This window comes from Camarhynchus parvulus, chromosome 15 (genome assembly GCF_901933205.1).
Source record: "Camarhynchus parvulus chromosome 15, STF_HiC, whole genome shotgun sequence".
NCBI classification, from domain to species: domain Eukaryota; kingdom Metazoa; phylum Chordata; class Aves; order Passeriformes; family Thraupidae; genus Camarhynchus; species Camarhynchus parvulus.
The window spans coordinates 6402591-6423946 of NC_044585.1; the positions used below are offsets into that span (position 1 = coordinate 6402591).

The window sequence follows — 21356 nt, forward strand, 5'->3', positions numbered from 1 at the left end:
AAAGACACAGCTGGACATGTCACATATCAGAGCAGTTAGTTCCTGATGAGAGGTCCAGCCCTGTCCTGCAGGGTGCTGAGCTGAGTGTGGTCATGTGCTGTGTGGAAAGGTGCTGAAGGTATGAGCATGGATGGAAGAGTCTCTGCTGGGTTCTTTGAATTTGAGGACCCTGTGGATCAGCAGCAAAGGAGATGAGAGCCCTCCTGGGGGGTTTTGCTTTTTAGGACCCATGATGTCACTGAGAAATTGTAAGATTGAGGATCTGGAGCATGGGGTGGGAGCCAGCTGGAGTGTCAGCTGCTGGTCCAGATAGTGATGAGGAGCACAAGAGACCATAGATGCTACTTGCAGAAACTACCAGATAATTCTGCTTCCTGACATGGAAAAGGGCCCTTCCTACTGACTTGATGTCTGCTATTTTGAAGTGGCCAAGATTTTCTGTTGCACAGCTGGAGCCTGGAGTCCTTGGACTCTGCTGGAGTCCAGCAAACCCAGCTCTATCCTGGATGCAGGAGCTGGTCTGCCAGGTGCAGCTCTGGACTTCAGTAAATGTCCATGTTTTTCAGTAAGGACAGCTTCCAAGTGCTGCCTCACAAGCTGTGTGGGGGTGTCCAGCCACTTCCCCTTGAGCTCAGTTGTCTTCTGGCTCCAGCTCAAGCTGAAGAGAAGCTGGGCTGTGGTAGGCTATGGCTGGGAAAATAAAAGCAGTCTTTTCTCATGTCTCTGTGGCTGTGTGGCTGCAGAAACTCCCTGTAGGTGGGTAGGCAGTATTGGAAGGAAATAAATTGACTGGAAGAATTTGCTTTTCTCTTGGCCTTGTCCCAGGTGGCATCAAGACTCTTGCTTGGAGATAAATTCCCCTCCCACCACTGCTAAATAGGGAGAGTTTAACCATTCATGGGATCTAGCAGGAGACTTTCTCCAGCCTTCCTGCCCCTCTTCCCTGTTGCACTGGGAGCAGGGACTGAAAATGAATCCTGTTGTGACCATGTTACAGTGGGGACAAGAGTTTGCAGACTTTCCTCCTTCCTGCCTCAGCATTGTCTCCATGCCTGTATGTGATGAAACAGTCCCAAAGTGCACAAACAGGTATTTTGTGTTAAAAATGCCCCTTTTTTCTTCTCTGCTCAGCATCCCACAGCTGTGCCCATGACACTGAAGGTGGCTGGTGCTGGCTGGGTTACAGAGGAGCTCTGCCATGTCTTTGAGGGGGAGTTTGGGTCAGAGGAGCCCCAGGAGAGGTTTGTGCTGCTGTCAGTGGTGATGGATGCACAGTGCCAGTGCTGGCTGCCTGCAGGGCTCAGGACCTTGGCAGCCCCCTGCATCTGCAGCCTCTGTGTGTGAGCCCCAGCAGCATCCCAGAAAGGGACCATTATCCCCAAGCCTTGCCTGTTGCTGAAGTCAGGAGGGCACAGTAAAGATGTGTCCTGGCAGCAGCCTGGAGCAGGCTCGTGTGCCAGGAACAGAAGAGGTTTTGTACCAGGCACTGCTCTGCTGGGAGGTTTGTCAGCTCTGGAGCTGGGATGGTAACTCAGGGCTCTGTGCCCAGCCCTGCTGTGCTGCTCAGGGCCTCCCCTGATGCAGGACAGAGTCATTGGCTCTTCCTTCACTGGGGGAGGTCTTGGCAGCAGATCCTGCTTGCCTGAGCACAGCTTTGCCCGGTGGTTGGGAGCTGCAGGAGGCAGGGCTCCCCTGGTCTCTTAGCTTCAGCAGCCCTGTGCTCTGTGGCCTGGAGCTGTGTGTGATCCCTGCAATGTATCAAGTCCCCAAGAGCAGCCTCAGGGTGACTGGGACAGGGCTGTAATGGACCAGGATGGCAATGTCACTCTACCTGGAGCTGTGAGGAGAAATGTCTCCTGGGAAGATTTCAGCAGAGCAGGGCTGAGTGGGACAGCTTGACAATATGTGACAGCAAAGCAAAGGCAGATTGGAGAAGCAAGGGAAGCTCCTGTGCTCGGGCTGTTAGACCAGACACATGAGCTACAGGAGGATACACTTTAGAGAATGCTCTTTTCCAGCAATTGAGAATGGACCTGAGGTCTGGCTGCTCTCCCACCTCTGTCTGCAGCATCAGTGCCATGTTGTTGTGGGACTGAGCACGGTGGTGGCTGCCCAGTGATCCAGAACTGCCCTCTGCAGAGGGGCATGGTTGGAGCTGAGATAACCAAAACCACAGTGGGGCAGAGAAGTTGGTGATGGGATTGGGGCAGTAAGACAAGATCATGTTGGGAAGGATCCCTCTATGAAGCTGTGTAGGATGTTTTAGGATTTTGGTTTTGTGGCAGTGTTGTCCAGGCAGTTGCTGCTACTGCAGCATCACAGGGTGTTGCTGTATTTTGTTCATGCTATGTCCTGATATTCCATCCTTTCTCACCTAAGAGTTTTCCAGGAACAGTCAGTTCTGCTCTCTCCAGTCAAGACTAGGAAGATTTTATTGTGAAGGAAATGAGAATTTAGGATATGTTCTGCTGCTCTCTGCTGTTTTTGTGAGTCCACCACAGGCACCAGATCTTCCAAACAGAAGGAATCTCTGAAGGGAATTGCAGGGCCCATGGGCAGGCTGAGAGGAGCATAATGTCTCTTCTGGCTCTGAAAAAAAGTGTGCTCAGAGAGGAAGTAGCAAGCTCAGGAAAAGGGTAGTTTCCGAACACAAACTGTCAAGAATTAGGCAATCTGTTTTATAGTACGAAACCTCCTGTTGAGCAAGAAGATTGTTTTCCCTCCCAAGCAGGTGTGACTGGTAAAGGAAGGTGGCAAAGTCTTCCCAAAGTTCAGGTGCCAGACAGGACTAACACTTCTGTAGCCCTCTCCACACAGGGTGTCCCCAGTTTTTATCCCTTTGTTCCTGCTGCCTTTTTTGGAAACTGCCTAGATTCTCCCATGGCACCTGCTGCCATTTTCATCCCCATTCCATGTTTTTGTGCTGCACAGGCACCACTAGCACATTTTGCTCTTTTGTGGGGCTGGGTACATGGTTTGCCCAAGCAGCATGTATGCAAAAATGAATGCATGGAAAAGGTGTCTGGGTAAAGATTTCTTTGCATAACATGATTTCTGCAGGACCCTGATATATAGAAAAAAACAGGGCCTGGTAGCTGTTAATTTAGGGATCCTGGCTTATCAGTGGCAGATTCCTTCTGGCTTTGAGGAGGGCAGGCCAAGAGATATGAGAACAGCTTTATCAACCCCTCCTCTGCTGTGGTGCCATGCAGAGCAATAATTTGGCGTGGGAGCACTTGGGAGCAAGTCCTCTGTGCCTTCAGGGAAGTGGCCTGTAGGTGGATTAATGATGGAGCTTGGTCACAAAATCCAAGGGGGAGGGCTGCAGTGCCTCCCAGATGTTCATTTTGCAGAAGGGAGGTATTAGGTCATTGAGGAGGGTGAATTCAGCCTCTGTCCCAACTGGCTGGCTGTTCACTCCCTGTGAGCCCAGGAGAGCAAACCCTCTCTAGAGTCCTTTGCTGTGTAGCTGCTCCTGTGAGCCAGCACATAAATGGAAACAGATGGCTCCATCTCAGTGGTTAGCAGGAATCTCTCACTGCTGCAAAACTGCTAATGAACTCTGGGGCTGGACTGAAGCATACAAGGCTGCTGTGCTGGGCTCCTGGCTCTGTGCTAGGGTGTCTGTTACTGCCCCCCGTCACAAGAGCACCAAGATTGCTGAGCTGACCCTCTAGCCTTGGCAAACTGTGCTGTGTCCTGCAGCAGCCTCAGGCAGGGTGTTTATCTGGGTACTGCAGAGCTACCAGGACCTATCAGTGTCTACCAGTCTTGGTAAATGATCTGTGTGGTTCATCCTGATTGTGGGCTCCAGACCTTGCAATTCACACCTGTATTATGGAAGGGCATGGGGAGCCCTCTAGTATCTGACACAATCCCTGCTTGAGATTCCGAGCCAGATAATTCTTCATCTAAAATTCTTTGCTCTGTTTTACTACAAACTCAGACTAACTAGTCTTATTTTTGCCCTACTGGTCAACATCTCCCTGATAAGGAGAAGCAACATTCAGCAGTTACTGACTATTACTCTTAAGCTTGAAAGAAACTTATTTAAATTCCCTTTGACAGCACAGTTTGATTTAGATGTTCAGTGACTTGAAGTTTTCTCCCATCATCACATAAGATGTGACTCTCCAGTCACACTGCAGGGCTCAGGGAAGCAGTGAATTGTGCAGCAAAGGTGCAACCAGGCTTGGTGTTTGCTGGAGCAAGTAGGTGATTGAGAAGGGGAGGGAAAGGTGTTGGAAAGCATTTCTTGACTCTGTTTTTGATTATTCTGACAGCTGCCCCCAGGCACAGCCTCAGTGTCTGCGATGGCAGGGTACAAGGAGCCGATGTCAATGCTGGATGGCTGCAAAACCACAGGCAAATCCTGGTCCCCAGCTGCCTTGCTGCCCTTACCTTCTCTTCTTCATTCATGCAGCAAACTGCCAGACTCTGGATCTGCCTGGGTGGTGCCACAGCTGTGCTGGGACCTCCTTGGGCAGCCAGGGCTGTGATGCCCGTTGGGAACACCACACCTCACTGCCACCATGATCCAGCGTGGGCACCGGTGTGTGCCAGGCCCTGGCAAGCCCAGCCAGGCTGCAAATGGTGCAGGAGGCACTGACTGTTCCATGGCTGCAGTGCCTCAGCCTCGTGGCCTGTGAGCCTGGCACAGCTGGGTAACGCTGCATCCAGCTCTTGGTGGGCAGCCAGCAGTGGGCTGGCTTGGATCACAGGGGAGGGAGGCAGCTGCAAGCTCCTGGAATCTTCTGAAAGGCATTTCAAAGCTCCTTGCATGGAGCAGGCAGCAGTTTGGTTTTTACAGCCATGTGCAGAATAGAAGCTACCAAGCCCAGGCAGTGATGTGGAGCTGCTGGAAGTCTTGATGGTTTGCAATGGAGGGCTGTAAGCTCCATACTCTGCATGGTTTCAGGACATTGCCCATGGAGAGAGAACACAGGATGTCACAGGGTACAAGAGAACAGAATTGACAGATTGTCTCTGAAAGCTTCAGTCTGTACATCTCCTGTGAGGGGGAAACTGTGGGAAAGTTGTGGATCCCAGCAGGATAAGTTCTCTCTGTCAGGTGGAACTCATGTGTCTGTGCATCTCTGCAGGTCCTGGGGATGCTTGTGCAACCATCAGGGCTTGAGGTATCAGTTCTGCTTCCCAGAAAGCCACTTCTTCGTGGCAGGGGAGGACAGACGATCTTGTATGCTCAGTGAGGATCTCTTTGGATGCTTCATCTGGGCACACAATCCTCTCCTTCTCTGGGAGCTGAGATACAGATCTGTGTTAAATTACCCCAATTTCAACATTGCTCCATCTCTTCCTCAGGTTTCCTGCAGGAGGGTGTTATGATCTTTTTCTGAGAGCATCTCACACCATGGCTGAGAACCAGGTACGCTTCTTTAGGCCCTGCCCAAAAGGAGTGTTTGGCACCACTGCTCATAAATGGAGCTGTGCTGCAACCCCAGTCCAGCTGATTGCATATTCCTTCTGATTAGCTAATTGCTTCCAATTGCCAACAACATCACTCATTGAATTCACACTGTGATTTCTGTGTCACCTGGGGAAAGGGGGCAGGGTGCAGCTATGGGAGGGAAAGCTGTGTTTGCCAGGCTGAAAAGGACAAATGCTACTGCAATGAAGCACTCAAATCATCAAGCAGCTCATTCTGCTGTTCATATTGAACCAAGAACAACATCCTGGGGAGGAAGGGAGCAAAATTTCCTTCTGACTAATGCTGCTGGATTGTGCAGAGCTGCGGGGGAACTGCCAGCCAGAGAAACCATCAGGAGGAGAAAGGAAATGGAAAGGGAATCTAATTATCCATCTGCAAAGACAGATGCTGGTCCTGACACAGGGCCCAGCCCTGGGCAGGCTGATGTGGGCAGTGACGTTTGCAGACTGTTTTTATGGTGGGGCTGGGAAACAGGCTCCTGGGGGACCCCTGTGGGATAGCAGATGGTCCAGCACACATCCCAGCGAGCTGGGGCAGACTGGAAGGCACACAGCTGCTTTCTCCAGGAACACTGGCTTGTGCTGGGCTCCGAGGGACAGCCCTTCACAGCCAGGTACAGCTGTGTTGTGTGGAGATGGAGGTGGAGCAAGGCAGAGCTGTGCAAAGGGAGGAGGGTGAGTGCATGGCTCCCTCTCAGCAGGCTCATCTCTGTCAGGTGGGCTGGGCTGCAAGCCCAGGGGTGAGGGTGGGAAGGAAGGTGAAGGTCCCAGTGTGCCTCTGCTGCCTCAAGGTGCACAAGAACTCTGCTTCACATTACTGAGTGTGTGGAGGCATCTGACAGCAGGGAGGGAGGGTGTGTGGCTGAGTCCTTCATCAGGGACCTGCAGGAGACCCCCTAGGAAGGAGAAGGTGCCTCTACCTCTCTGTTCTGTGCAGCTTTTCAGGGTTATTGCTCACACAGTCTGAGGCCAGCTTTTGTCTCCTTGGGTGCCTCCCAGAACTGAAAGTTGCTATAGAGAGCTGCCTTTCCCCCCTTAATTAATGGAATTAAAAATTATTTGGCGAGCTGAGTGGGCTTATTCTCCTCTCTTGTGGGCATCAGCTACTCCTAAAGTTATGTTAATTGTAGGTGGAAGATAAAGGTTGGGAATTGTCCCAAGACAGTTGGCTTTCATTCTCCCAATAAGGTTTTTGGGAGCCTGCTGGGAGGACAGCAGGGTTAAGAAAGATCTCCTGGCCGACCTGGGAGTATCCATGAGATAGGTGAACTGGGAATGAATTAGGAGAATTTCTGCTTGAGTGGAGCATCTTTGTTGTCCACTACCTTGCTGTCCATGGTCTGTGCTCAGTGTGCTGTTTGCAGGTGTGGTGCCCCAGCCTGGACCGTCTTCCCCTGTGATGCCCTTGGATTAACTCCTGCTGGACCAGGCGTAGGGGTCTCACAATGCTCCTCTCTGGTTCAGGACTCAGCCTCTTTGGTAGACAGGCCTGATCCTGCATCCCTTACTCACGTGAGCAGTCGTCTCTATTGCAAGGGACTACTCGGTGAGTAAGGATCGCAGGATTGGGACCACTACCTGTAACTTAAACTGCACCTTCTGTAGGATCCTGTCCCAACATTTTCCTATTCATGTATGTTAACATGCACCAAGAACTTCCAAAACTGATGTTCTTGTCATTTGGATGGAGAGCCTGAGAGCTGGAAGAAGCAGTGCCTTTCCATTGCAGAGGATAAATCACCATTCTTTTCCATCCTTTTCACCAAACTGCTCTCAGCCCAGCCAGCTTCTGTGCCCCAGAGGAATGTGTACCTGTTTGTCTCCCAAACACTGTTGTTCCTGGCTTCCAAGGGCTGGCAGGGCTCTGCTCTACCTCTCCCTGGTGTTCCCAGCTGTAGCTTTGAGATGAGAGGTCGGGCATCTGTTTAAGTCTGATCTGTGCTGCAGAGCTGGAGGGTGAATCGGAGGGAGAGATGAGCAGCAGTAGTGCCGAGACTGCCGCAGACCTTCTTGCACCACCCGGCTTCTCCTTCTGTCTTAGCAAGCTAAATTTGGAACCCTCTGTCCTGTGCTAAGGAATGTGTTCGAAATGGGAGGAAGCAGCGAGGGTGGCAGGTGTGCCCTGTACGCTGATTTCCGTGCGGCCCTGGCCAGGGAAGCCGCCGGGGCTCTCCCCGCTCGGACCCGGCCCTTGCGTGCCCCGGCTTCTCCCTCGCGCGGAGCGCTCCGGTACCGCAGCGCGGCTCCTCCCGCGGACGCGAGCGGGCAGCGACCGAGGGGCTGCGGGGAAACATCCGGGCAGCGACCTAGGGGCTGACATCCAGCCAGCTCCACGTCTGCCCAGTTTGTTCTATCGCGCAGATTATCCTAAATGAGGAGCTGGGTGTGAGAAGCTCTGTGAACTCGCTCCAGAGCAAGTCACGAGTTTAAACAAGCAGGAGGCAAATTACGGTCGTGGCTCCTTTTTAAGAGCTGGAAGTGGAGGCATGGCATGAGTCACACAGTGCTTCTTGGGAAGCACGAGGCACTTCAAGAGGAAGCAGGGAGCATAAATACCTTTGAAACAGAATTTGATACATTTCTGGAGGGATTATGTGCCAAAGCAGCAGTGATCCTTGAGCGGAAATTAAAAGTTTGACCTGTGGATAGGTAAAAGAAAACATGAGATCTGGCTGCTGAGCAGATTATGCTTGTGGCACTGAACATACAGAGGATTAATTCTGTGCTTTTGAATTTCTGCATTCCTTGTCTGGTATCTTGCTTTTTCCTGATCATCACAGCATGAAACCTGGCTAAAGAGTCAGGGCTCTGATGCTCCCAGAAACCACTTAGATGGAGCCTTGCTTGCAAGTTTGAATTTAAATTATTCATCAGAGTTTAGATCAGCAAGGCTTTTTTCCCTTGGATCAGGTCAGCAGGAGCCTCAGGGTGAGTATGCAGCTCTGCTGGTGATGGAGCAGCAGAGTTCAGACCTTGCAATACCCGTGAGATTCATCTGTCTGAAGTCAGCACTGATGCTCATTGCAGTGGGAGAAGAGGCAGCAGGAGAAGAAGGTGGTAACTGAGCCCTAGAGGTTCCCAGCTATGCACCTGCATGGAGGATATTGGCTGTTCCTCATCCTCCATTGCCCTGGTCCAAGCTGGGAATGGCTTTGCTGCCTGCTGCTGCTCCTGTTCAGCTTGAGCAAACAGCTTCTCTGGAACTGCTCTTCCCTTCATCCTAGAAAACAGCCAGAAAGAAAACTTCCCTTCTGTGGGGAATACTGAAAATAGCTTAGTTGCTTCAGAGGAAGAAACATAAATGCTGTTATTACATGACTGTGTGACCCTGCCAAGCCATGGATAAGCAGTTTCACCACTCTTCCATGCAGGCCAGGCTGGCTGGGTGCATCCCTGGTGGGACCCTGTTGCCTGCTCTAGAGCGTCTGTCTGGATCAGGCTGAAGATTTTTCCTTCCATGACATGCTCCAAGGATGGAGCCTGAGCGCTGCAGTCCCTAAGCCCCAGCATCTCTGCCAGGAAATAGCTCCCCTGCAGGTGGAGGGAGGACGTCTCTGCTGTCACAGTTTGACAAAGAGCTGGTCTATGAGGTGGGAAGGACTTGGTGCACCCCAAGTCTGTGTTGCCTTTGCTGACTGTTTGGCAGGTTGGGGCTGGGCAGGTTGGGGTTGTCTGCTCTGACACTCAGAAACCTGGATCCTGCAGCCAGTTTGACTCCTGAGCTGCTGCTGTGAGCACCTGCCTGGAGAGGAGCCTAGAGGTGCCAGTGGAAGTAAACACTTTGGATTTACTCTAGGTCTTGGAAATGCCAAATTTTTCCCTGCTGAGCTCTGCTGCATGCTTCACGAGATGTCCTCTGTTTTTTTTCTTTTAAGGGTGGTGTACATCAGATTTTTTGTTGGAGGAGCAGGCCAGGAATTACACTGGGCATTTTTCTAAGTCTATGTCTTTGGGAAGTTTGGACACAGCCAGCCTGAGCCAACAGCTCTGGGTGTGCCACGCGGCACATCTGAGGGACACAAGGGAGTCATTTATGGTTTGGTGACTCTGAGGATGCCAGATGAGCATCTCTCCTGTCTCTAGGAGGGGCAGGAGAGGCTGAGACCAGTTGAATTTCCTTCAGCATTTTGGAAGCCATAGCATTGGCCACTCAGTCTTATGATCTCTGTAGCCAAGACGTACTCTTCTGTTTCTTTTCCTGATCTGTTCTCTGAGTTGTCAGGCATGGCCTTCTGACTGGAATTCCTCCCTGGCTGCCAGTCCTGAGAGCATGTGTGATGTGTGAGAGCTCAAGGCACTCAGGAGACAGTCGTTCCTTGTTCCTCTCTGCACTGTCAGCACAGATCCTGGGGCCATGAACAACACTGTGGTTTTGTCGCAACCAAATTGTTGTTGACTTAATCTGTGATCCCAGCCCAAAAGAATGTTCTGATTTGGTGCAGTGGGCTGGTGGGGACACAGCATGTCTCCATGTGCCTTTGGAAGATGCTTGTGGTTGGTGGCCATGTGGCCTGTGGTTCTCAGACAAGAGTTTTCCAAGCCATGAGAATTCATTGGAGTTGGAGAGGGTTTGCTTGCAGCTATTGTGGTTTATGGTGTGGAAGGACTGGTGAAACCTCCTGTTATCTTAAGGTTTGGATGCACCTTGGGTGTGCCACAAGCCATTGCTCTTGCTGCCCAGAGCAGGCAGCGTGGTGCTGTCACTGCTCCTCAGTCATGTGCCTGTTCCAGACCCTGGTGGAAGAGTGCTCCAGTCCTGGAAAGCGAGGATTAGGTGAATCTGGGAGGAAGAAGAGGTGTCATGAGCATGGCCTGACCTGCCACTGAGCAGGGAGACCAATGCAGGGCTGTCAGCTCCCTGGGGAATGGAGCAATGCAGCAGAGGGAGGGCAGAGCTGCCAAACAGGGACGTGTTCTGAGCAGTGGCAATTCCTGCCACACCTGGATCTCAGTCCAGGCCTTCTGCTTGACTGCCACCCACAGAAACAACTGGGAACAAAACTCAGTGGGTGTAATTAAGGATGCTGCTGGCAGAGTAGGGTGGTTTGGAGAAGGGTTTCATGCGTGTGGTATGACAGCTGTTGTATGGCAGGGGTTTTCCTGCTCTAGGAGTGTTTCCCAGTTCTCTTCCATTTGTTTGTATCAGCCTCTAGGACCTTGTGCCTGTGACTTCTGACATCATCCTCCATCAGCTTATAGGATGGCAGTGTAGATAAAACACTGGGGGGTTCCCCTCTTCTTTCATTTGCACACTCACAGCTGCTCCCAGACTTGAGGCCACTGGACCTTATAGTGACTCAGTACCTTATAACAGACCCTGGTGTCAGCCAGACTTGGGGTATATGGTGGAGGCCCTGGGTTGTGGCCCAAGGTGACCAGGGCAGGCGTTGCTGCTCTGGCACTCTGTGGAGTCACTGCTGGAGTCCTGCAGACCCCAGAGAAGCAGCAGGAGCTCTGGCTGAGAGCAAGGCAGGAGTATGGCTGCAGCCTGTGTCCTTCCCATTGGTGAGCAGAATGCTGCTCAGGAACCCGTGAGGCAAGGGACAGGTTCCTCCAGCACCACCAGTGCTGTCATCTCCTGTCACTTGATTATACATGCTGTGGTATTGTCACTTCATTATACAGACTGTGGTATTAACCCCCCGCTTTCCAGAATGGTGTGATATATGAAATTAGGAGCTTTTGTCTGCTTAGTATGAATTCCTGTTCAGTTTCTATGGCTGCACAGAAAAGCTGGAAGGCATATTTTATAGAGAGGTTCAGAACCCAGATGTGAGATTTGAATAACTTTTTTGGTGTGCTGGGCTGTTGTTGGGTTGGGTTCATCTGCATAATGAACACACAGATGCTTCCTTATTCTGAAACGCCTTCAGAGCTTGAATGGTTGCTGTAAGATCCAGAATGCATCTGCTGCTATTCCAGTTGGATTCAGAGATGAGGCTGCAAGAGAGCCTGGACTAGACAAGAGATGAGCCTGCACCACGTGGGGACAGAGCCACGTCAACCAGGACTGCGATCTGGGGGTTATGTTTGAGCCCTGCTTTTGGGGGGCTTTGTGGACCCTTGAGACCTCCACCCACACAACCAGAAGCAGCACTTTTTTGCAGAGAGCAGGTTTCCTCCTGCAAACCTTTGTCTGGGCTGCATCAGGCAGGGTATGTAAGAAATCGTGCAGCTGAATAGGCCCATCTGTCACGGGGAGTCAGGCTGATGGCAGGGACAGCATCCGGTACGTGTGCAGCCTCTCCGCGGGACACTGGCGGGGCAGAGACGTCGCCTCTGGCCTGCGGCCGCGGTGGCCTTTGTCCTGTCCTCGCTGGCAGGCTCCTCCCGCGGCACAGGCGGAGGCAGGAAATCCCGGGCAGCTGCCTGGGAGCCTCCTCGCCTTTCCTCGCCTCTCCTCGGCTCTCCTCCTCGGCACCGAGGCGAGCCGAGCCAGCCCTGCGTGTGTGTGCACGCGTAGGCGGGGGGGCTGCCGCATGGATTTAGCGAAGGCTGGGAAGGAACACATGGGTTGGGGTTTTTTCCCTTGGCCCGCCGTGGCTGTCCGTCCGTCCTGCCAGCCGCGGTTATGGATTCGATCATTATTCAGGAGCGGTTAGTGGAGCGGCTGCTGTCTCCCCGGACGCAGGCACAGCGAAGCCACCCGGGCAAGCTGAAGGTACAGGGATGTATTTATAGCACTGCGCGATCCGGGGAGCAGCGGGGACAGGAGGGGGGAGGATGGTGCCCGAGAAGACGAGCGCAGCACAAGATGAGACCTCTGAGGAGCAGAGGAGCGGGAAGCCGCCGGTAAGGGAGGGACGGCGGGCACAGAAAGGAGGGGAGCAGCCCCGAGGGCAGCGGGGGGATGCGCGGCGCTTTTGTGCGGTTATCGATGCAGTGATTCCCTGCCTGAATGGCGTGTGCGTGCATTGGGGGGGGGCTCAGGGCAGCAGCGCTATGTATGCCCACACGGACTCCGATTTGTGTTAATTAACAGTGTTAATGCTGTGCTTTGCTGGCCGCGTTCCTTCTCTTCAGCAAATGCTAGTGGCCGAGTGGTTTTGCCGATTCTCCTGTGCTCAGCCCCAGGCCCGAGGAGCAGATGTCCGTGGCAGATGCCTCGGGGGCTGTTTGTGTTATAAATTTATGCAGCTTTCTGCAATGAAAGGGAGCAAATGTTCTGCCTCTCCTCCAGGGCTGGGCTGTGCTGTGCTGGTCCGTGCAGACGCGGATGTGGCGGCCGTGCCTGGCCGGAGGGGACAGGCTGGAGGAAGGGCTGCCTGGGAGGGAGCTGGATGGCTTGTGCTGAAGGCTGTGACACCGAGAGGGCCCCTTCCCCCTGAAGAAGCAGAGGCACCAGGGTCTTAGCACAGCTCCGTCATTTCTGCTCCAGGCCTTGACACGGATTATTCTTCAAATTTGCTGTGGTCCCATAATGTTTAATTTTAGCCCTTTTGAATATACCCAGCAAGGCCCCTTTTATCCCCAGGCTGAATGAAGTCACGTGAGATCTGGGTTGGTTTAAACCGCACATCCAGCAGAGAGGTGAGGGAAGGACAGCAGTGATGGAGGCTGTACTCTGCCGGCGAGGTGCAGACAGCCCTGTGAACACCTCAGTACCAGGATAGCTTCTCTTCTGTGCAACACATCCTGGGTGTTTCTATGCCCTTAACATGAAGAGGGCTTGAGCCCACCCAGGGCTTTTTTGCTTGGCTTGAACTCCCAGAGAGAGCACTGGCTGCCAGGGGAGCCCTGACCACCTCGATCGGGTGTTAGAGGATGTGAGGATGTGACATTGCTGTAATGTCTAGTGAACCAGCAAGCGGGTGCCAAGGGAGAGTTTTTCTTGGCCTGGGGTGCTTTGGTCTGCGACAGGGTCCCAAAGATTGGCCACAGCTCTTAGTGGCCTCTGTGGTGGTGTGTGGGGCACGTTCCCAGGCACATGGTTGTGGGATGCCAGCGGGAACAAAGGCAGCAGCATGGAGCAGGCAGTGGGAGAGGGGCTCCTTGTGCCAGAGTGCTGCTGGCTTGGCTGGCCAAGGCCCTTTCCTGACAGCTGGAGCTGGCAAGGGAAGCGCAGTGCAGGAACCAGCTGTCCTGGCTTTTGTCAGCTTGATGGGACCTGGCTTGTGAGGGTCAAGAGCACAAGGCTGTGATGCATTTAGGAACTCCCTCCATCCAAGCCTCTCATCTAATTAATGGATTTTAGCTTTTCATAACCAAGAAAGCCCCCTGTCTCTGGCAGTAGCCCTCCCAGCCTCTCCACCCCATGCAGGCTTGCTCTGCAGGTAGTACCTGGAGGTGGTGAGTGGTGTAGAGCTTTGAGCAAGGCACACACCAGGCACACACACCAGCACATGGGCTTCTTAAGTGCCATGTTGATGTTGCCATGCTGGTAGAGGTGGTGGTACATGCCTGTCATAGTGCCTGAATATGACAGGGATAGGAGCACACACTGAATGTCTCGAAGTGAAGGTGAAGAACCACAAGTCAAGGCTGATGCAGAGACCACTCTGAGAGAGGGCTGTTATAAGAAGGGGATGCCTCCTCACAACTCACCTTGGGTCTCTTGCCTTCACCCTTGACAGGGCCCTGCAGTGTGTCCATGGCTGGTCAGAAGGATACATGGCTGGGGACAGGGTTTTTCCCCTCCCAGGTCTGGCTGTCTCCCATGGTGAGGGAAACTCTTCTGTTGGTATTGCACTCAGCACTGACCTTCCCTTCTGTAAGGGAAATGACTTCATGGGTAAAGGGCAGTGTCCCTGCACCAGCTGGGATTTGCTCATTTTGAATATCGTGATTCCATGGAGCTATAGGGAGGCAACCAGAAGTAGAGCAAATCCATGGGCTGAACAGAAATGAGAGATCAGGTTCAGCCAGTTACACCTGGCAGAAGTAAGTGGAGTTGCACCAGAGCACAGCTCCCCAGTGTCTCCATTGTCAGCCCTTAGTCATCTAGGTTAAAACCCAAGCAAAACAAGAGAAACACACCCCAAGCCTCAGCCATGGTTTCATTAGCACATTACTAGTACTATTTCACATGTCAGGTCACTGGAGAGAGCAGGTGATCGTTGTCTCTCCAAAGTCTGGTAAAGATCAGGGCAGGAGAAGCACAAAAGGGAAGTATGTTGTATATTTGTGGTGCTTGCTGGGAAGCACTGGACCTTTTACTGTGAGGAGCTGGCTGTTACGTGTCCACTTTGGCTGTGCTCGTGGATGTGTTGGACCAGGAAATGAAGGAGCTGGGAGACAGCTCTGGGGCTGAGACAGAGGCTGGAAGCAGAACCTTCTTTCTTGTTTTTGTGACCTTGCCATTATCACATTTCTCACTCTGCTTTGCACACCTCGTTGCCCTTTGCTGAGCCCTCTGGGTGGCAGTTTGTGGTGTCCCCCAGGCAGGCATTGCCCTGCTGCTTGCAGCTCATCAGAGCTGCCATCACTCATCACCCGGGGTCCTGCTGCTGCTCGATGCTCAGGATGTCACTGCCTCTTAGATCAGCCATTACAGCTGCAGTGGAGCACTTTGGGCACTCTCTAATTCTCCCCATTTCTCTAATTTAGTTTTCTCTGTCCTTTCCTGCCTTTCTGGATTGTGGGGTGGTGAAACAACATTGCTTCAGCTATGGGAGGTGAGGGAGATCAGAACCCACAATCACTCAGGGCTAAAATGGCCAAGTTTCAGATCCATCCAAACCTCAATTGCTGGAAGGCAGTGACAATGCTAAAGGACAGAGTCCTTGGGCCACTATGGCCATCAGCCACATCTGTTCCATCTCAGTGGGCAGCTCCAGAGCAGCCCTAAGTTGGGAGGAGGAGACTCTCTGTCTTCCCTGCTCAGTGTCCCCAGTGGAACTTTGCAGTCTGTCAGACTGAGGGTGCCCAGGGATTCTCACACAGGTGGACATGCAGCTGTAGAGAGCTGCTTGGGAGTGACATTGCCCGCCTGCAGTGTGGAAATAGATGCAAGTCAGCATTGCCCTAAGCTTGGCACAAAATGTGGATCATATTTTGTATTTCTTTGAGTGTGTGGCCCAGGAATGGAGATAGTTAAACTTAGGAACAGAGGTGCTCCCTGCTGTGCTTGGAGAATGGGTGGGGACAGTCATGTGCTTGAAGGCATCCATGGAATAGGAGCTAGGGCCAGTTTTGAGGAACTCCTGGCTCCTTGGATGTGTCTGTGGTGTGAATACCAGTGGTATGATTATATTCAGTGAAATGCAGAGTCTATCGTGTCTCTAGCTCAGGCATTTGTGAATGGCTTAGTGTGCTTGTACAGAGTATGCTGTGCTTGTGAGGTGCCTGTGGATTTTGTGCTGTGAGGGAGCGCTCAGGGACAAGGGGCTCTGTCTTGGGGGTGGTTGGGTGGTAGGTAACACTCCAGTAATACTAAAAGTAATATCTTCACCAAAATCATCTTAGTTTTATTATCAATATTTCCACATCCTTCCACTTCCCATGCTCCTTGAACTTTGGTCTCTTCAGAAATAACACAAGAGATTACTCAGGATTTCCTCTTATTCAGCCAGGAGTGGCTGTGACACAGCAAGAAATAATCCCCTCTCAGGTCAAGCAGAAGCTGAGCCACTCTACCTTCCTCTAGACATGGCTCAGGACTGTGCAAGCCCCGGGGTGCTAATTACAGAGCTCTCCATCATGTAGCACACGTGCCTCTGGAGGGAGGGATGTGGAAATGACCTGGGGAGAAGTGGCATTTGGTGACCCTGCTGTGAAGGGAGCCTGTGAGTGTGCAGATGAGGCAGAGTTAGGAAGGCTGTCTGTCAGCAGCCTGGATGTGCTCTCTGGTGGGAATGGTGGGATGTGCTTTTTCCCTTGTGCTCTCCATGCTGGGAAGCTGCTGGGAGAGCAGCCAAGCAGGGCTGTGGCTGGGACATGTCCTTTTGTGCCCACCTGTGGGAAGGGCCAAGTCCCTAAGCGTGTGTGCCTTGTCCTGCACTGCTGCCAGGACAGGGACCCACCTCTCCTCCAGCCCTTGGCAAAAAGCCCCAGGGGCTTTTTGAGTCCCACTCCCTGTCACTGTGTGAGGCTCAAGCAGAAGGGGTGGCACACTCTGACCTGCTGCCATCCACCTCTGCCCCACAGGACCATGAGAAGCAGTACGTGGGCTTTGCCACTCTGCCCAACCAGGTGCACCGGAAATCCGTGAAGAAGGGCTTCGACTTCACCCTGATGGTTGCAGGTGAGACTGCCCGTGGGTGGAGGTGGCTGGGCCACACAGTGGGGACGTGGAGGGAACCAGCTCTCCTCACTTCCCTTAGGTGCTCCCATAGCACCTGGACCCTCCCCTCGCTCTGTTCTGGTCTTTGTCTCAGGCCTTGCTTTGCTCCCCAGCCTGTGGCAGTTCCCCCAGCAGGAACAGGCCCCTCCTGACCCCTCATAACCCCCTTGAGCAAGCTTTTCCTCCAACAGTGACTGCTCTGGGTGGTGAAGGCAGGGCTGAACAGGGACCGAGGGAGAGGAAGGAGATGAAGAATGGGGGAGCTGGGAGATCACATTTTTACAAGGATTGAGCCATCTTGCAGCAAAAGTCTTTCCACTACTGGAAAAACGTAGTGCCAATAAACAGCTCCTGACAGCTTGTCTCTTTTACTTCCTCTGGCTCAGGATTCAAAGCCTTGTTCAAAGTTTCATTTGTAAGTCAATTAGTGGGTCATGTTGCTTGCTTATTCCTCCTCCCCTTTGTGCTCTGTCAATTAGGAGAGTCGGGCCTGGGCAAATCCACACTGGTGAATAGCCTGTTCCTGACAGACCTCTACAAAGACAGAAAGCTCCTCAATGCAGAGGGTAAGCTGGGGGCAAAGCAGGGTGAATGGGACTGTCCTGAGGACTAGCACTTTGGTTCCTTGCTTCAGCAGTGGCTACAAGCTTGGCTGGATCCCAGCCCTCTTGTTTGGCTCTGCTCTCCTTTGTGTCTGCTAAGGCACTAGAATTGAGCAAAAACAGTTTGGCTGTAGGGCTCTTCCCTTTGAAGGGAAGATGAAGCTGCAGAGCAGCTGTTTGGGATGAGCTATTGGGGATGAGATGTTTGGGATGAGATATTGAGATTTGTCTTTTGTTCTTGGATGCTGCAGTATGGTAGGGATTCCCCTTCCCCAGTGACTGGACAAAATGCTCAGAACAGCTGGGCTACAGGCACCTCAGAGGTTTGTGTGTCTTCTTGGAGTCTGTCTGCCTGCTGCTGGCCCCTGCAGTACCACCCCCCTGAGGCTCCATAGAGCATGATCTGGGGTTTTTGAAACCTGTGTTACTCTTTATGTTCAGTGGTAAAAAGGAGCTGGTTTGTCATGGGTGTAGTGGGGACCCCCAGCATTACTGTCTTTCTTTAACTCACATGCTCCTGTTCAAAGAGAGGATTAACCAGACAGTGGAGATCATCAAGCACACAGTGGACATTGAGGAGAAGGGTGTCAAGCTGAAGCTGACCATAGTGGACACACCAGGCTTTGGAGATGCTGTTAACAACACTGAGTGGTGAGCAGGGCACTGCTGCCTTCCTTTTAGTCCTTGACCTCACAGTCACTAGGAGGCAGGAGACACTCCTGATGATTTTGTTTTGATTGAATTGCCCTTCCCAGCTGGAAGCCCATCACTGACTACATTGACCAGCAGTTTGAGCAGTATTTCCGTGATGAGAGTGGCCTGAACCGGAAGAACATCCAGGACAACCGAGTGCATTGCTGCCTCTACTTCATCTCCCCCTTTGGGCACGGGTGAGAGCCCACACTCCAGGCCTGGGGGGTGACTCAGTGCAGAGGGAAGACCCTTGTGCCCCAGGATTGCCCTGTAGCAGCTTGTACACTGCCAGGGCTGTTTGCACAGAAGAGGAACTGTCTGGATGTTCTCCCTCTGCTAAGCATCACAGCATTCCCTTCCCCTCACTGGCAGGACAGACAACCTGTAAACAGACAGAGCAGATTTCCCTCAGGCCTTACAGCCTGATTTGAAAATCAGGAGAAATAATGCCATGCAGACTTGTATGTTCCTATCTAGCTAAGCTGGACTGATGTGTAGGAAAGGGAGTTTTAAGCTGCCTTCAGCCCCTGCCCCTTGCTGGCTCATGTGTCAGCCTGGCCTGGAGCAGCTGAAGGGGCTGTGGTGGCTGCCTGTGGTACAGGACAGCTGGAGGGAGACCCCAGGCTGCGACCTGGGCAGTATTTGGCTTGCAAGGGAGCAGATACCCAGCCAGTGTCTGTATGAGACACTCAGCAGCTAAACCTGGGGAGAGCTTTCCTGGAGGTACAGCCCTAGCTGAGGGCTGTCCCAGTGCTGCTGCAGGCTCTTGTGACAGTGCTGTCCTTTTCCCTTTGTGCTGGGTGGGTGAGAGAGGCTGGAGGGGGAGCTGCCCAGTGTGTCCTTGCTCACAGTGTCCCTCATCCCTGTTGCAGGCTGAGGCCTGTGGATGTTGAGTTCATGAAGGCTCTGCATGAGAAGGTGAACATTGTGCCCCTGATTGCCAAAGCCGACTGCCTGATCCCCTCTGAGATCCGGAAGCTGAAGGAGAGGGTGAGATGCTCCTTCTGTACAGAGTTATACCTGAAGTAGGGGCAGGGATGAGCTGAGGAGGGAGGGCAGATAGACATATATGTATTTATGTGTCTGTACAGCATGTTTGTGTGTATACAACACATATACACAGTATCTGCACATACAGCTGCAGCTGTCCTCTGCTCTCAGCAGAGAGGCTGACTGTAGAAGAAACATCAAATCCTTTTGCCATCTGTAGGCTATAGCAAACCATGGTAGCACAAGTAGAATAAAGCCAGCATTTCTGTATTGTTCAGTTTTGCATCCTTTTGTCTTGCATGGACATAGATCCGGGAAGAGATCGACAAATTTGGCATTAAAGTGTATCAGTTTCCTGAGTGTGACTCTGATGAAGATGAGGAGTTCAAGCAGCAAGACAGAGAGCTGAAGGTAAGGAATCTGGTCAGCAGGATCTGGGGAATCAGGCTCATGGATATGTGGGTCAGTCCAGAAGGAGCCAGAGCTGCCCTGCTTGTGCTGAAGGCCTGTGCTACTGCTACCCAGGGAAGAGCCTTGGCTCATGTGGCAGATGGCCTGGAGAAGGTGCTGATGTCCTTGCTGGTGCCATGAGGTCAAGTGTGGCATGAACTCACAGCCCTTCTGCTCTCCCTCCAGGCACTGTCAGTCTTTCCTCCATCTGCCCCAGCCTGTGTGTTTAAGGTGAAGGCTGGGTACAGCAGTTCTGAGCCCCTGTTTGTGGGTGATGCCATCAGCAAGGAGGAGAGATTTGTGAGTGATTAGGCACCACTGTGACACATTAGTTGCACTGGGGGACACAACACGATCATAGAGGCATATCTGGAGGCCCCAGCAGCACACTCCTCACGACCTCCCAAGCCTGTGTGTGCATGCAGTATGGCCTTGTTTCTCCTGTCAGAGGGGGGCAATGGGCTTTGACTCCCTTCTCAGCAGAGAGGAGCACAGTCTGTACATTCCTGCTCTTGGCATTCATTGTCCCACTTGCTTGGTGTCCCAGCCTCTTTGTTCTGGCTTCCTTGTAGAGCTTCCCCTTAATGAAGGGATGCAGGCACCTGCAGTAACACAGCTTCCCTCAGGACAGCTGAGCTCAGGCTGGGAACCAGGCTGCCTGTAGATCCCAGTGCTTTAGGCTTTTCTCTGCAACTGGGTTGTGGCACCCTGCTCTGTGGCACATGTGGATGTCCTTTCCCACCAGCACCTTCCCCCTGCTGTTCTGCTGTGTCTGAGCTTGGCCCCTGGAGCAGGGATCCATGGGCTGAGCTGGGCTCACAGTGCCGCTCGTTCCAGGAGAGCGCTCCCTTCGCCGTCATCGGCAGCAACACCGTGGTGGAGGCCAAAGGCCAGCGGGTCCGGGGACGGCTCTACCCCTGGGGCATTGTGGAAGGTAAGCATGGAGCCTGGGAGCACTGGGAGGAGGGACAAGGACAGACAGGCATTCCAGCAGGGATGGCAGGGGAGAGCTGGGACTGTCTGTGCCACTTTTGGCACGTGGCAGGGGACAAGGTAGGGTAGAGACAGAGGCACTGGGACTGGCTCAGGAGGTCTGTGTTGCTGGGAGTGTATCAGTAACCCTCCCATTGCAGACTGAGGGAGAGAGGCTCCAGTGTGAATGGATGAATGCCTAAGCTTTAATGTGCACTAGGACGTGGCTTCTCATTAAGCAGGGCAGGCTGGGCATTTCCTATTTATTTTCTGGGGAGAAGTTGTTGCCCTCAGCCAAACAATCAGAAACCCTCATGCACTCCCTCTGCTGCTGCTCCTGTAAGTGCTGGAATTGCTGGGCTGGAGGCTGTGCTGATGCACAGTGTTTTTCTCCAACTTTCTTTCCTCCTAAAGGGAGAAATTCCATAAAGCACTTTGGCAGAATAACCCTGGAATGGCTTTTGCTGGTTTGTTGCTTTAAGACCTTGCAGCTTTAAATCCCAAAAGCTTGTGTTTGCACTCATGGCCTGGTGCTGGCTGCTTAAGCTGCTCAGCTGTTGGCTCTGCTCCCTCAATGGCTCCAGAGGGGGCTGTGCCTGTTAGGATGCTGGCATTTGGCAGTGGGATCAACTTTGTGAACCCCTGTGCCTGATACAGCTGGCTTTCCCCAGCCCTGGAGATCATCACAGGAGCACAGTGCTTCCCACAGCTCTGTCTGGAGCCAGGCTCCCCATGGCAGCAGCAGCTCTTTCAGCTCTCCATTGCCTGCTCTTGGCGTTGCCCCTCAGGGGCTGATTTTGTCTACAGGGGCCTTTTGATAAGTCCTAAATTCTGATCAGACAAGCAATTTACCTTCAGCACCAGCTTCGCTCACTGTGGTTCATCCCAGTGACATCCCATTACATGGGATCCTCTCTCAGGGCTCTGCTGTATGTGCTTCATCAATCCTTTTACACAGAAAAGGTCCTGGGAACGTGGGG

General features: G+C 52.7%; 1 protein-coding gene across 5 annotated transcripts in view; it reads left to right on the forward strand.

The window, feature by feature from the left end:
• The window catches only part of SEPTIN5 (septin 5), a 42310-nt gene that overhangs the window by 15189 nt on the left and 5765 nt on the right, over positions 1-21356 (forward strand). The window contains exons 3-10 of one of the 5 annotated variants that reach the window (XM_030959291.1): positions 5323-5386; positions 16534-16630; positions 17149-17235; positions 17799-17922; positions 18027-18161; positions 18837-18954; positions 19264-19365; positions 20242-20338. In XM_030959291.1, the coding sequence (XP_030815151.1) occupies positions 5372-5386; positions 16534-16630; positions 17149-17235; positions 17799-17922; positions 18027-18161; positions 18837-18954; positions 19264-19365; positions 20242-20338 (775 nt within the window). In that variant the 5' untranslated portion in view covers positions 5323-5371. Of the gene's footprint in view, positions 1-5322; positions 5387-11405; positions 11678-11764; positions 12110-12130; positions 12241-16533; positions 16631-17148; positions 17236-17798; positions 17923-18026; positions 18162-18836; positions 18955-19263; positions 19366-20241; positions 20339-21356 lie in introns of those variants that run through there. The other 4 variants (XM_030959293.1, XM_030959288.1, XM_030959289.1 and 1 more) reach the window with 4 other exon arrangements.